A 16,292-nucleotide genomic window follows, 5' to 3' on the forward strand; every position below is an offset into this window, starting at 1 on the left:
CCCGATGTTGAGTCAGACTGGTTCTATTTCGAAAGTGGGACTTACAGAATCTTACATGAATTTATGAGAATGTAACTTAAAAGGAGTTCTGGGATTTACATATTAAAGAGCCAAAACTAGTACATCCCATTCTAAAAGATGAAAGACTTAATCTAAATTTGTTTAATATATCATTACAGCTCCATGACACTTTTTTGCTATAAATTCTGTGTCTTATGGTCCTGTTCCACAACCACCTGATGAAGAGGCAGTGCCACGAAAGCTAGTGCTTCTAAATAAACTTGTTGGACTATAACCTGGTGTTGTGTGAATTTTAACTGTGACAAGACTAGTAACACTTAAATGACAAACAAAACACAAAACTGACAGCTGTTCATTCTTCCTCCACTAGATTCTTAATCGCATTCAACTTCTTGATCATGCTTTCAAATTTATAATATTTTACATTCAGGATAAGGCATCAGCAATTTCATTTTCTTTCCTGAATATATGCACATTTTTTGTGTTAAATGGCTGCAGATTTAAACTCAATCTGACCAACCTGTCAGGCCTATTTTAAAATTTTCATCAAAAACCACAGTTTCAAAGTTCCCATGTCAAACATAAACTTGCAAGTATTGGAGCATGTCTCAAGTGTATCACCTTGGCTTTTGCAAATTCACTTTTTGCTAGATTGTACTACACTATTATCCAAGTAAACTACACAGTTATACACTTCAGCTATGACTGTTCATTAATAATTGAGATGTGCCTGAGGCGCTCTTAAATCCTAATACCATCACCTGCCATTGGTACAATCCTCCACATGTGACAAATGTGACATTTTGTTAGCTCTCTTCAATTGTACTTGCCAGTATCCTTTTAACAAGCCAATTTTAGAGAAGAATGTCTTACTGCTCCCTATCTATGCAGTAGTCTGGGAACAGGGTATGAATCTGTATTTACTTTCCCATAGACTACTCACAATCTAATTGAATTATCTGGTTTAGAAACCAATAGGACAGGAGAACTCAAATTTCTCTGACTTGGTTCAATCAGTTGATTCCCCAACATGTATTACATTTCTTTTGTTACTTTGGCTTGTTTCTCTGGGTTTAATTGATATGGGTTTTGTTTTATTGGATCTGCATAATCTACATCCAAGTCATGTTTGGCTAATGTGATACATCTAAGAGTATCTTTGTAAAGTCTGTTGGTTTTTCTCCAGATATGAAAGTACGGTGACTGAATTCGCTAATGTCTCTGAACTTTTTAAATCTAATAGTAGGATTTATCCTTCTTTCTTATTTCCTTCTCTGAAAAATCAGCAAAGATTCTAACGATAGCCACATTTGAAAAGTCTAATAACGAAAAAGCTCTTGGCCAATTAGCAGACAGGATGGAGAAGAATTTGGGTCAAGATTCTGAACAAACTTTTGTCTCTTCTTGAAACTAAAATGTTCTTGTTTTGTTGCTAAAATCCCTCCATTATTGTAAAAAACATTATCTGGGTATTGAATTGAATTAACATGCTGTTTCAGCTTTAGAAGCCGGGTTCAACCTAGTCCAGGATGACAGACAAAATACAACATAATCTGCCAAATATAGGAGTCCACTGCAAAATGAATTTGGCAGATTGAACAGTGTTCTTACTGAACGATCCTACCAAATAAAACTGTCCTTAGTGGGATGCTAAATTAATAATCTAACATAGTTGTGCAGTATGATAAATGGAAATTCATTATTTGAGATACATAAATTATCAAATAATTCTAATCTATTTTCTATATCTTTTAGGTGTCATTGAACTCCATTTGTAATCTCCTGGATGGCATATCCAATTTCTCCTCTGTATATAGTTGCCACCCTCTAGTGCTGATGTTCTTTTTCCACTACCCAGAGTTGACAGATAGATTTGGTCACTTTGTCTTGAAGTGCTGGTTTGCTCATGTTGATATCAGCTGTTTTGAGGATGAAAATCTGGTTCCTAATCTGCAGAGTGACGCCAATTGCATGATGACTATTATCCAAGGAAATCCCAATGTACTCCTTATTCTGCTGGTAAATAATATTCCATGTAATTACTGCTAATTAGGTGAAAATTAAAAATACTTTTACATGGCCACAAGCTTAAAACTAATGTTTGGTATAATAAATTACACTGCCACAGAATCCCTTGTTTGTTTTTGCGTGCCTGAATATTCAGATGTAAGTGTAACTGAGTTACAATCAGGATTATGATTTCTGGACAAATCCAATATCAGATAGGAACTAAAATCACATTAACTCACAGTGAGATCAGAAAGGCAATTCTACTTGTGAACCTTTACCATCACAGAGCTCCTTCCTTACTCCAGTCTGCTCAATCAGGATTTCCAGTTCACGTCCAAGAACCCATAAGCTCTTAATGACAGTCCTTGAGTCTTCTCTGTCGGTCCTTGAGCTATCCTGCTGCATACTGTTGTCCGTCATTGCACTGGTGGCTTCAGTAGAAGTGAGTGTGAGGAGCTTACCAATACTACTCCATAAAATTGTTCCTTATTGTTTGTCATCTATTGTCCCTTGATTCAAGGATAACAACTACCTAGCATCCTCATGTAACTAAATAGGCTGATTCTTGGTCTATAGATCCTTAGGTATATTGGCATGACCTCCATGAAGCAGTGGAATCTGGGTGCAGGATGGTGAGACTCAAGATTTGGAGAAAGTCACTTGACCACAGGTTTAAAAACAGCTTCTTGCCCGCTGTTATTAGACTTCTGAATGAACCTCTCAGATTTCAAATCTAATGTTGATCTGGCTATCTTTGAATTCCCTGCTCTGTTTAATCCTATGATGCTCGTAAAATATGATCTGCTTATACTGCACACAAAACAAAACTTTTCCCCTATATGTGGGTACATGTAACAATAATAAATCAAATCAAATCCTGCTAGGTTTATCTGCAGCCTATAAGGGGAACCACCATATGTCTTTTTAAAGATCCATGGGTGATCCTCAAGGTAACCCCAAGTGTGTTCAATAGCCACAATGGCTGCTGAAGTAACTCCACAGAGGCCAGTATCCTGTCGCCAAGTCACCCTTTATTTACACATGAACAGTCCTTACCTTTCATATTGCCTCTTCAGAGTCCGCTGTCAGAGTGCTAGAATTTCTGTCCCTCCTCTTTTTATCTTTAAGGCAGGGCTCCCTGATGAGACCCAATCAGCGAACTCAAATACTATGAGGTCCAACTGGCTGACCCCATTACAATCACATTACATCCCTCCCTCTCTGAGTCTGAGGACAAAGGCCGGTGCTTTTTCTTGCACAGCCTTATAAGACATTTTAGCACTGGATCTGGTTCCTTTGACTTGGCTTCCGATGCAGGTGATGTGTAATGTATAGAAACTTACCTCTTGCGCTAGTAGTCAGAATTGCATTCCTCTTCAGGCAGCAAAGGTGTTGAGGTAGCTACATCTCTAATTCAGATGACTCATCCATGCTTGATGGAGAGGATAAACCCACAGGTTCCAGTAGCCTTTCTGACTGTTCCTAGGGGCAGGGCACACTTCTCTCTCTCTCTCTCTCTCTCTCTCTCTCTCACTATCTCACTCTACTGGTAAATGATGGCCCATTATCTGTGACCAATACTTTCCGGACTCCATGTGTTGAAAAAGATGTATGCAGTTTTTCTGTTATTGTTCCCATGTTTGACAAATGGACCTTATGCACCTTCAACCACTTTACATGGGTGTGTACAATGACTAAAAACATTGAGCCCATGAGAGGACCTGCATAATAGACATGCAGTTAAGCCTAAGGTTTACCCGGCCATTTCCAGCGATGTGGGGGAGTTGCTGCTGTAAGTTTTGTCCTTATTGGCACTCTGAGCACTGTCCACCAACATGGCCATGTCTTTGTCCAGTCCTGGTCACCATCAATAACTTCTGGCCGAACTCTGATATTGTCAGCTGATATTGAGAGCACGTCCAGGAAATTTAATATTGTTACAGACTGTTCCGTTGGGGTACCACCACTGGTGTATCTGCTAATGAGAGGTGGTTCAATGCATCTGCAGGTGGTTTAATGCATCCTCCTGGACTGTATTCTAACTTATAATTAGAAGCACGTCGTATTAGAGCCCACTGCTGAATGCGGGACTAAAGCTATGGATGGCACTGCCTTGCCCTCTTCAAGCAGGCCAAACCGGAGTTTGTGGTCCATGTCAATCACGAGTTTTCAAGGTATTAGTGGAACGTCCTGACTTCGACTATGACCACCAATCCTTTTTTCTCCATCTGTGCGAATTTATACTCGGCATTAGCTAAAGTCCTGGATGCATATGCTATTGGGCGTTCCTCTCCATTGGGCCAATTATGAGGTGATACCACCAATGCCATATAGGGAGGCATCACATGTCAATACCAAATCTCGCTTGGGATCATAGTGTGCTAACACCGGAGAGGATTTTTCTTCACTTCCCCGAAGGCTATGGCTTAGCTACACAACTATTTTTTAGGAATTGATACAGAAGTACCAGGATGGAGGCCAAGTTATGTATGAACTTTCCAAAATAATTTACCAGCCAAAGGATAAACCTAAACTCCAGTACAAATATGGGAACTGTGGCACCTATGATCGCTCTCACTTTATCTTCCAACGGGTGTAACCTGATCTTGTTGACGATAGCCCAAGTAGGCCACTTGTGGGCCCGGAACACCTTTTTCCTTTCTAAGACTTACAACCGCCTTGGAAAAATGATTTAGGACTATAAGTAAGTTCTCTATACATTCTTTATGAGTTTACCATGTTATTAGAATGTCACCTAGATAAATGGCAACCTGAGGTAGACCTTGCAAAATGTTCTCCATCGTCTGCTGCAAAATTGAACAGGCTGACAATACACTGAACACCAGGCTCATATATTGGTACAAGCCCTTATGGGTATTATTTGTAGCATACTTATGGGAATCCTAGTCTAGATACAATTGCAAGTAAGTGTGGCTCATGTCCAGCTTCATGAAGGAAAGCCCCATGGTCAGCTTTTCATGTAAATCCTCTATCCAATTGATTAAATATTTATCCAGTTGCAAAAGATAGTTTTATCATTTGTTTAAGATCTGCAAAAAAGCGAACCGACCTGTCGGGCTTCAAAATTGGTTTGACCTATGCTGCCCATTCCACAATTTGGACTGGTTTGATAATACCTTTACTTCTCAGCCTTCTGCTCACTGCCTCTACTTTTGCTAGTGAGGCAAATGACACTGAGTGGGCCTTGCAGAATCATAGAATTACTTCCTGGTCAACATGCAGGATGGCCATGGCTCCTTTGATTGTCCCCACACCTTCCTGAAAGACTTCCAGGTATTTAATTAGGACTGCACTTAAGCAGCCATTTCCTAATTGAAAAATGTTGAGCCAATCATGGTGAACCTCTCTCAACCAATTTTGCCCCATCAAGCTCAGGCTCAAGTCTTTTACTACAATCAATGGTAATTGCACCAGCTACTGTTCATACTAGACCAGAACTGAAGTTGTAGCTTTAATCTATAAAGGTTCCCTGGTATATGTTCTTGGCCTAGCCAAGGTCTTGTGCAAACACACTTGATATTGACCGCCATTAGAACCAAATGACCATTTAGCCAGATGTTTATTTTGGTTGGTTCTGACTTGGATGTAGCTAAGCAATTTAACTGTTCCAAACCAGATGTAAGTGGACTTTCTAGGGTACGCACTCTCCTGGATACTAGGCTATGATTTCTCTTACTCAGACTTTCCAGGATATGAATTCTCTGGAAACTCTCCTTGGATACCAGAATTATCTTACTCATTTAAGTCTAGTAGGATTCTTTGGCTGTCTCGAGTCCACATACCAGATGCAACTATGATTGTTTATCAGCCAGGATCCTGAAGAAAATTTTAACTTTCATTAAATCTTGGCTTTGTTTTGGGGCTTTGCTGTGTGCTGACCTAGAGTCCCTCTGAACAGGATATGTCCTGAGTGAGACCATGCAATTGCCTTTACTCAAGTGGTGTTTCCCAAGCTCAGTCAGACTGGCAAAGGTATCCATTGGAATACCCTGGAACTCTTGCCACATTTTCCAATGATCAAGCCAGTTGCAGTGTCTGTTTGAAGTCCAATTGGGCTTTAGCTACTGGGCACTTTTGCATGGTTATACATTAATCCCACATACCAAACTGTCTCTAAACATCCATTAAAGGTTAAACCAGTCGTCATTGTCTTCTGTCAGCAGTCAAAAATCCCAATATGGAGTCCTCAGTTCTCAGATTGCAGAGTAAATATGAGAGTAAATTAGAGGATGCTTGGGTCGTAATATTCCTTAACTATGTCCATCAATTCTTGAAAGGTTTTAGTATTTGGTACCTTAGGGAAAGTTAGCCTCCTAATAATTGAAAAGGCTGTGGCTGCATTGCTTTCAGGGGAATCGCTTATTGCTTTTCATCTGTCACAATGCCATTTGCCTGGAAAGAATAACAAAATCTTTTCACATAATAGGCCGAGTCTTAGATAGTAGGGTTGAATGAGTCAAGCTTCTCAAACAAAGGCATGATGTTAGAATTGCTTATCCCAATACTTAGACAACTGTTAGATGCGGTTTTCTTCAGGATGGTGTTTTACTCTCGCCGCCAGTGAAATAACTCCACAGAAGCCTGTATCCCATCACTAAGTCACCCTTTATTTACACATGAACAGCCCTTGCCTATAGTGTTGGCTCTTCAGAGTCAGCTACCAGAGTACCAGAATCTCTGACCCTCCTCTTTTTATCTGTCAGCCAGGGCTCCCTGATTGAAACTGTTAATCTGGTCCAATCAAGGAACTGATATTCTATGAGGTCCAGCTGGCTGATTTTGTTACAATCATTTTAGCTGCTCTGACTAGCAGTTCTTAGGTGAGATTACTGACTTACTGGAGCGTGGGAAGCCCAACAGTGTCGAGCTAAGTCCATAGGAACTGCTAGGGAGAAAGAGCACAGGATTATCACCAGTTTTATAACAACTGGGTGGGATCTCTGTCAAACACATTAAAATCTGCATATTGCTTTCTTTAGTACCAATGGTACAAATTATGTCCTGAATATATAATCATAAGTGACTCAATTCAATGATGTCTGAGAGCAACTAATCTAATTGGTAAGAGTTTTTACATTGCAACACAAGCTGGATATTTTGTACATTGCTGTAATTATGACATAGCATACAAGATTTAATCCACTGTGCCTATCCATGAATGATTCACTAAGATTCAACATTAATGCTTTTCATTGAAATTATATAGAAGATTGGATTGAGAAAAACATGTCACAATTTTTCAAGTTACAACAAGTATTCAGTTCAAATCATTACATTATATCTTTTATGATAGGATATGGTCCACATTGAAGAAATGGAATTGGCTTACAAAGCATTGGTGACACTGAAATTTTTCCTGAGGAGTAGTGGCAATATTGTTCTGACTTCTGACCTACTTCGACCGCTACTGTTGCAAATATTACAAAAGTTCACAATAGAAAACAATGCACAGCCTTCCAAAGGTAAGCCACAACAGATGTACGGGTTCTGGAAGGTAAGTCAGATATTAAATTGAATTGAATTGAATTTATTGTCACGTGTACCAAGGCACAATGAAAAGCTTTTTATTGCGAGCAATACAGGCAGATCACACAGTTAAATAGCATAGATAAGTAAATAATAGGTAAACACAGGTATAGGCCAGTGCTAAGTGTTTGTGAGTCTATATGTATGAATAGTAACCTTTAACTCTTGCCTATTCATTAAGAATGTTTTAGTCAATTACCTTTCAGTTATTGTTGAATTAAAACTTACATTAAACCAGTCGTCAGATTAAACATTCAAATGCATCTATTTCACAAGATTTTAATTAATTGGTAGCAAGTTAATGGAAAGGATTGTCTGAGGCTACATATGAGCAGAGAAGGTTTCCTTGCTCATTTACTGGAAGGAAGGCCTTGAAAGAACTCCTTGAGAAAGACCTTTGATCTGGAAAGTTAGGGAGCTTGGTCAGTTTGGGAACTTATGAATCAAAAGCAGAAGGGAATAAAAGTAATTAATTCAGTGTTGAATAATGCATGATCTGAATATAATTTGAAAAATGTAGTGTAAAATATATTTTTAGCTATTCATGTTATACTTGTTATATCAATGGTAACTGTCAATGTTACTCATTTTTGGACATATAATAACGCCAAAAGATTTATGTCAAATAATATGGACCATATTAAATTATTACATTATTGTCAGAATTCAAATTAAAGTTTATATTTTGGGGGAATCCAATGGCAGCGATCTGAATAGTCTGCTTTGCTGAGCTCTGCATCACAGCACAGGCAAAGTAGTGCTCTGCCCACTCCACCTAAGTTATCTACTTAAAATCCAACTCTAAAAGAGCTATAGAATCGTTACTTACCGTGTTTTGTTGAGTGGAGATGACAAAGGGCCTGAAGAAGGGCTTATGCCCGAAACGTCGATTCTCCTGTTCCCTGGATGCTGCCTGACCTGCTGCGCTTTTCCAGCAACACATTTCCAGCTCTGATCTCCAGCATCTGCAGACCTCACTTTCTCCTGGAGATGACAAAGCATGGCAAAGGATCGAAAATATCCTAACACTGAGAACTCCTGCCAGAAGCATTGAACACACCTGCAGGCTCGGCTGTGACTCCCTCCACTACCTCTAAGGACCTGATTACTTACCAGGCCCTGGTCTAGGAGTTTGCAAAGTTGTCGAAGATCAAAGCCACAATCAAAACTACGATCAAAGAAACGTTCAAAAGTAGACTGGACCCGCATTCAGCTGTGCTTCAAAAACATAAGCAGCAACTTAAAGGCCTTGGTAAAAGAATGGATGAGGTCGTGTACCGAACCACGGAGGCATAGACTGTGTGTGATTCTTTGAAGGAGGGATCCAAGGCCTTGAAAAACAGATTCGTACTTTAGCCGAACAAGTCAACAACTTCAAGAACAGGAGGAGGCGGAAGAATATTCACATTGTTGGTCTGCCAGAGGGGACGGAAGGCGATCAGCCAGTGAGTTTTTTTTCTGAGAGCTGGTTGCTGCTATTCCTTCAAATGGAAGCTGCAGCAGGGCAGGTGAAGATTGAGAGAGCTCATTGGGTTACAGTGTGCAAGGGTCAGGTTCAGGCCAGTGGCCTCGCCCTGTCCTTATGCAGTTCCATAGTTACGGGGACAAACAAAGAGTTGTGGATGCATCCAGAACCCAGGGGACGGATGCTTTAATTTAGGAGAGCTTCAGGATTATGTTCTTCCAGGATTATTCAGCGGCAGTGATTCGGAAAAGGAAGTCTTTTGATGATATCGAGAGAAGGCTAAAAGAACTCAGTATTCAGTATTCCCTAAGGTATCCAGTAGTGCTCCGTATTGTTTCTAATGGATCCATGCACTCATTTGACTCTCCAGGGAGAGCAAGAAATGTTGTGGACACACTGAAGTCAGCTGGATGGTTTAATGTGTATAGACAAGCATGTTTTTTTCTCTTAAACAAAGTTTTTTGGATTTTTTTAATACTTACCAATGTTAAATTATAGTTGGGGGTGGGTGGAGTACTTACTTTTAATTTTTTCTTTGTTAGCATTATTATTTGCTCTCTTTTTTTGCTTGTGTCTGGGATGCGGCTCAAGCTGGAGGGAATGATGAAGGAGGTTGTGATGGCTGAATGCGTATTTAAGAGCAGTTCAAGCCCGGTTTTAGTGTTTAATTACCATCAGTGTATGTATTGGTTAAGGTTAGGGGCAATATAACAGGGTCGAGACACTGGCAAATGGATCCCTTTATTTTTAAAGACAGTAAGTTCATTGAGTATTTCTCTAATGGATTCAGATCTTTCTTATTCATTAATTCAGATTCAGCCAATAATCCATCCATCTTTGGGAAACTGCTAAGGCTTATGCCGGGGATAATTATTTCTTACTCTGCCAGTAGGAAGTGGCAGAAGGAAGAGCAGCAGCATTTGCTCAAGGCAGAGTTGAGGGCAGCCAAGAGGGCATACTTTGAAAGGATCTCGGTGGCTAAGCTACAGAGGATCACAGCACTTCGGTCTACATGGAGTTCCATACTCGCACAGACAGCCAGAAAGGAACTTGCTTTTGCAAAACAAAGGTTATTTGAGCATGGTGATAGACCAGGCAAGTATTTAGTGTATCTTGCCAGGAAAAAGAATGCCCCCCACACTATCACCTCAATCAGTGAAGGGACTGGGACCCTTACTTGTGATTCTAAAAAGATCAATGGGGCATTTCGGAGATTTTACTCCGAATTATATCAGATTGAGCATTGCGAGGAAAGATGGGTTAAGACAGTCTTTTTTTTTAAGAACTTAGAGCCTCCAGGGATAGCCCTGAACAAGCGTCTTGCCTTAACTCCTCTTTGTCAGTACAGGAGATGCAGGAGGCTGTGAAACAGCTTCAGAGCCGGTCCTGACGATCTTCTGAGTGAATTTTATGAAGAATTATAAACATATTGTCAGGGCCAATGTTTAACATGTTCAACCACTTGTACAGCCATGACCACCTCCCAGCATCCTTAAGAGAGGTTAATATCTCTCTTATTCTTAAGAAAAGGAAGACCCCAAGGATTACGCTTCTTATAGGCCCATTTCACTTTTAAATGTTGACTTCAAAATTCTGTCTAAGAACTTGCATTAAGGTTGGAGGCTGTGCTGCCTTCCATTGTCAAAAAGAACCAGACAGGCTTTATAAAAGGCCACAGATCTTCAAATCTTCAGACCTTCCTAATGAAGGGCTTATGCCCAAAACGTTGATTCTCCTGCTCCTCGGATGCTGCCTGACCAGATGTGCTTTTCCAGCACCACACTCTCGACTCCAATCTCCTGCATCCGCAGTCTTCACTCTCTCCACAGATCTTCAAACAATGTTAGGAGATTATGTCACATGATTCAAGCCTGTTAACAACAATTTGTACACGGAGTAATGATCTCCCTAGATGCAGAGAAGGTACTTGATCAGGTTGAGTGGCTGTATCTCTTCTATACTTTAGAATGGTTTGGCCTAGGCGAAGCTTTTATTAAGTGGGTAAGGGTCCTTAATAGTGATCCTCAGGCCACAGTTCTCACCAACGGTGTGCAATCCAATAATTTTAATATTTTTAGGGCAGTCGACAAGGTTGTCCTCCTTCACCATTGTTGTTCACATTGATGATTGAACCACAGGCAGAGGCCATCTGTTTAGGTATATTCGTAACCCCCTCGTTTGCTGTACCCCATGCAAATGCTTCCTTTTATCTTTCCCAGACAGCTATTCAGGAGACTTAATGGCTGGTTCAGCTCCTTTATCAAGAACCATAAGCAGCTCCTTACCAAGTTGACCAAATTGCAACTAGTTGAAACTTTATTGCTGGAACAGCACAGCAGGTCAGGCAGCATCCAGGGAACAGGAGATTCGACGTTTCGGGCACAGGCCCTTCTTCAGGAATCTGAAGAAGGGCCTGTGCCCGAAACGTCGAATCTCCTGTTCCCTGGATGCTGACTGACCTGCTGTGCTGTTCCAGCAATAAAGTTTCAACTTTGATCTCCAGCATCTGCAGACCTCACTTTCTCCTCAAATTGCAACTATCCCACAGACTGGGGGGAGTAGATCTCCCAGATATTAAACACTCTCTTTTGTCTTATGCAAGTGACTGGGCATGCAGGGACCAAGCATCAAAATGGTTATTGAAGCTTCTCAGGCAAAGTGCCCCCTTATTACTTTGTTGGTCTTCGACAAAATAAGGGCAGTTACGGAGTATTGTCATAACCCAATAATTATCAATACTGTTAAAGCACGGAGAACAATGTGACAGAGTGAGGGCAATATAGCTAAAACCTAATTTCTCACCCCTATAATTGGTATATCAAATTTTCAGCCAGGAATAATGGATTCTGGATTTAAAGTATGGGCAGCTAGGGGTTTGTCTTCCTTGGGTGACTTATTTGGGGGAGAAGCAATGACGTCCTTTGAGCAAATAACTCTTAAGTACGACTATCTAGAAGAGACCTCTTCCGCTTTTTTCAGATCAGAAATTTTATTCAAAAAAGAATCACACTTTTACCCGACTCTTAATAGGTCTGACATAGAGAAGAGGGTGCTCAGTGCTAAGAACACGCTTGCTGTTAGCACCCTTTATCATTTGCTAGAGAGTGACCCCTCGGATGATACTGAGCGGTTCTGTGAAGTCTGGGAGAGAGAGTTGGGGTTTGAGATCTCCTCTGAGACATGAGAGTATATTTGGGAAAATGCAAGAAGGATCTCTATCTGTATTAGGACCCATGCCATGCAGTTGAAGATTCTTCTTAGGGTCCATTTCGCTCCAGATCGCCCCTTGAAATTCAAAGTGAGAGTGTTCTCAATATGTTTTTTTAGATTAGATTCCCTACAGTGTGGAAACAGGCCCTTCGGCCCAACAAGTCCACACCAACCCTCCGAAGACCCACCCAGACCCATTTCCTTCTGACTAACGCACGTAACACAATGGGCAATTTAGCATGGCCAATTCACCTGACCTGCACATCTTTGAACTGTGGGCATAAACCAGAACACCTGGAGGAAACCCACACAGACACGGGGAGAATGTGCAAACTCCACACAGGCAGTCGCCTGAGGCTGGAATCGAACGCAGGTCCCTGGCGCTATGAGGCAGCATTGCTAACCATTGAGCCACCGTGTCACCCATTTCAAATGTAGAATGGCTACAGTCATTCTTGCTCATTGTTTGTGGTCCTGACTCAGGCTTCGCACATATTGGAGCGCTGTTGTAGGCAAGATTGAGAGAATCTTAGGGACTGAATTTGGAGATAGACCCGGTCTTTCTTCTCCTGGGCCTGCCCAGGGTACCCCACAGATGCACATAGGAATAAACCTTTTAAAATCTGTATTTTTTGTGCGAGAAAAAAATTCTGTTCTGTTGGGTGTCTGAAAATCCTCCAGGTCTGTTGGGTTGGTGTAGGTTAGTCATGCAGCATATTCCTTTGGACTTTCTCACAAGTATGGTGCACCAAAAAACAGAGGTTTTTTTATAAGAGATGAGAGCCCTTTTTGGATTCCCTAGAAACAGACTTATCTGCCACTCTAATAAGGGCTTTTATATCGCCATGATGATCTTGACTACAAAGCTGGTATCCAGAGAGGAAGAATTGAGAATTCATGAATGTGTATTGGTTAATGCTCTCGAAGATAGAGAACTAATATTTTGCTACACTGAGTTGTATTATTTATTTGTTTATTGTTAATTTTATTTTTCTTTATGAGATATTTGTATCATCGATAGTCACAGGTGAGGTGCCGGAAGACTGGAGGTTGGCAAACGTGGTGCCACTGTTTAAGAAGGGCGGTAAAGACAAGCCAGGGAACTATAGACTGGTGAGCCTGACCTTGGTGGTGGGCAAGTTGTTGGAGGGAATCCTGAGAGACAGAATGTAAATGTATTTGGAAAGGCAAGGACTGATTCGGGATAGTCAACATGGCTTTGTGGGTAGGGAAATCATGTCTCACAAACTTGATTGAGTTTTTTGAAGAAGTAACAAAGAGGATTGATGAGGGCAGAGCAGTAGATGTGATCTATATGGACTTCAGTAAGGCGTTCAACAAAATTCCCCTTGGGAGACTGATTAGCAAGGTTAGATTTCATGGAATGCAGGGAGAACTAGCCATTTGGATACAGAACTGGCTCAAAGGTAGAAGACAGAGGGTGGTAGTGGAGGGTTGTTTTTCAGACTGGAGGCCTGTGACCAGTGGAGTGCCACAAGGATCGGTGCTGGGCCATCTACTTTTTGTCATTTACATAAATGATTTGGATGCGAGCATAAGAGGTACAGTTAGTAAGTTTGCAGATGACACCAAAATTGGAGGTGTAGTGGACAGCGAAGAGGGTTACCTCAGATTACAACAGGATCTGGACAAGATGGGCCAATCGGCTGAGAAGTGGCAGATAGAGTTTGATTCAGATAAATGTGAGGTGCTGCATTTTGGGAAAGCAAATCTTAGCAGGACTTATACACTTAATGGTAAGGTCCTAGGGAATGTTGCTGAACAAAGAGACCTTGGAGTGCAGGTTCATAGCTCCTTGAAAGTGGTGTCGCAGGTAGATAGGATAGTGAAGAAGGCATTTGGTATGCTTTCCTTTATTGGTCAGAATATTGAGTACAGGAGTTGGGAGATCATACTGCAGCTGTACAGGATATTGGTTAGGCCACTGTTGGAATATTGTGTGCAATTCTGGTCTCCTTCCTATCAGAAGGATGTTGTGAAACTTGAAAGGGTTCAGAAAAGATTTACAAGGATGTTGCCAGGGTTGGAAGATCTGAGCTACAGGGAGAGGCTGAACAGGCTGGGACTGTTTTCCCTGGAGTGTCGGAGGCTGAGGGGTGACCTTATAGAAGTTTACAAAATTATGAGGGGCATGGATAGGATAAATAGGCAAAGTCTTTTCCCTGGGGTCGGGGAGTCCAGAACTAGAGGGCATAGGTTTAGGGTGAGAGGGAAAAGATATAAAAGAGACCTCAGGGGCAACTCTTTCATACAGAGGGTGATACGAGTATGGAATGAGCTGCCAGAGGATGTGGTGGAAGCTGGTACAATTGCAACATTTAAGAGGCATTTGGATGGGTATATGAATAGGAAGGGTTTGTAGGGATATGGGCCGGGTGCTGGCGGGTGGGCCTAGATTGGGTTGGGATATCTGGTCGGCATGGACGGGTTGGACCGAATGGTCTGTTTCCATGCTGTACATCTCTATGACTCTATGATTATTTACCTCGTTGCTTGAATGTACAAGTGTAATTTTGTTTAGTTTGTATTGTTATTGTGGTGTTGTTGATTTATTGTAATATTAAAAAATGTATTTTTCAATAAAAATATTTTTAAACAAATTTATATTTTAGCAAAGCTGTAGAGCTCATATAAGAGTAATTTATTATTCAGAATGAGCAACACCACAGCACACAATATGTTGTCCATTTCAATGAGAATTATTGCAGAACAAAAATTGGAAATGAATAAAACACAATATTGTAAACATTGAATAATCTGCAGTGATTTAAAAGAAGGAGTGTTATTTCTGTAAAAGGATAAACATGCTAAATTTAAAGAACAGGTGTGAAATGGATATCATGTTGATAAGGCATGCCTGTTTCACAGTTGAGTTTTAACACAAAATGTGTCTGAATTGCCAATTACAATAATTTAAAGTTATCCGGAAGTATTAAAAAAGGTGCTTGCAAAACTTTTAGACACATTTTGCTTTATACAATATATACAAAGTGTGGACTGTGCTGGTGGAGCAGGTTTCATGGTGACCCAGACTGAATGAGGTGGAGCGCAGGTTTTAAGACATGGCACTGGCAATCCTGATGGAGGTGTTCAGGAAGAGAAGGGATGTCCTATAATATTCAGCCTTCTAACCCAGTCTTCAGTATGAACCTATACTGTCCCCTTCACGTTCTTCCTGTAGACAAAGGGAGACCCTAATTTCTAATTTTCTCCTGGTGACAGCAAAAAGGCCTCCAATGAAGCAGAATAGTACAGCGATCTTATTTTTTTCAGTGAAGTCCGAAGAGAATTTCAAGAATAAAATTAGGATTGTGGTGGAATACTCTCCACTTGCCTGGATGGTGTGGCTCCAATAACACTCAAGAGGCTTGAATCTGATTGGATGCAGCCTTCTTGATTGTCATCACATCCACAAACATCAATTCCCTTCACCACCTATGTTCAGTAGCAGTACTGTGGAAATTCACCAAAGAGCCTTGGACACCATCATCCAAACCCACGACCATTTCCATTTGGAAGAATAAAGGCAGCCACTTTTGACAAGGTTCCCCATGGGATACTGGTTAGCAAGGTTAGATCTCATGTAAAGAGGGGGGACAAGCCACTTGGATATAGACCTGGCTCAAAGGTAGAAGACAGAGGGTGGTGGTGGAGGGTTGTTTTTCAGACTGGAAGCCTGTGACCTGTGGAGTGCCACAAGGATTGGTGCTGGTCCATTACTTTTCATTGTTAATATAAATGATGGATGTGTGCATAAGAGGTATAATTAGTAAGTTTGCAGATGACACCAAAATTGGAGGGGTAGTGGACAGCGAAGAAGGTTACCTCAGATTACAATGGGATCTTAATCAGATGGACCAATGGGTTGAGGTGTGGGCAGATGGAGTTTAATTCAGATAAATGCAAGGTGCTGCATATTGGAAAAACAAATCTTAGCAGGACTTACACACTTAATGGTAAGGTCCTAGGGAGCGTTGCTGAACAAAGAGACCTTGGAGTGCAGGTCCATAGCTCTTTG

At 41.0% G+C, this 16,292-nt stretch overlaps 1 protein-coding gene across 1 annotated transcript in view; it reads left to right on the forward strand.

Annotated features, from left to right (window-relative positions):
* Positions 1-16,292, forward strand: part of mei1 (meiotic double-stranded break formation protein 1) — a 174,931-nt gene that overhangs the window by 110,997 nt on the left and 47,642 nt on the right. The window contains exons 16-17 of the mRNA XM_087978115.1: positions 1,777-2,040; positions 7,346-7,514. Coding sequence (XP_087834241.1) covers positions 1,777-2,040; positions 7,346-7,514 — 433 coding nt within the window. The remainder of the gene's footprint in view (positions 1-1,776; positions 2,041-7,345; positions 7,515-16,292) is intronic.

Source organism: Chiloscyllium plagiosum, unplaced genomic scaffold (assembly GCF_037043375.1).
Source record: "Chiloscyllium plagiosum isolate Xiang-an unplaced genomic scaffold, Cpla_swu_hap1 HiC_scaffold_33, whole genome shotgun sequence".
Classification (NCBI taxonomy): domain Eukaryota; kingdom Metazoa; phylum Chordata; class Chondrichthyes; order Orectolobiformes; family Hemiscylliidae; genus Chiloscyllium; species Chiloscyllium plagiosum.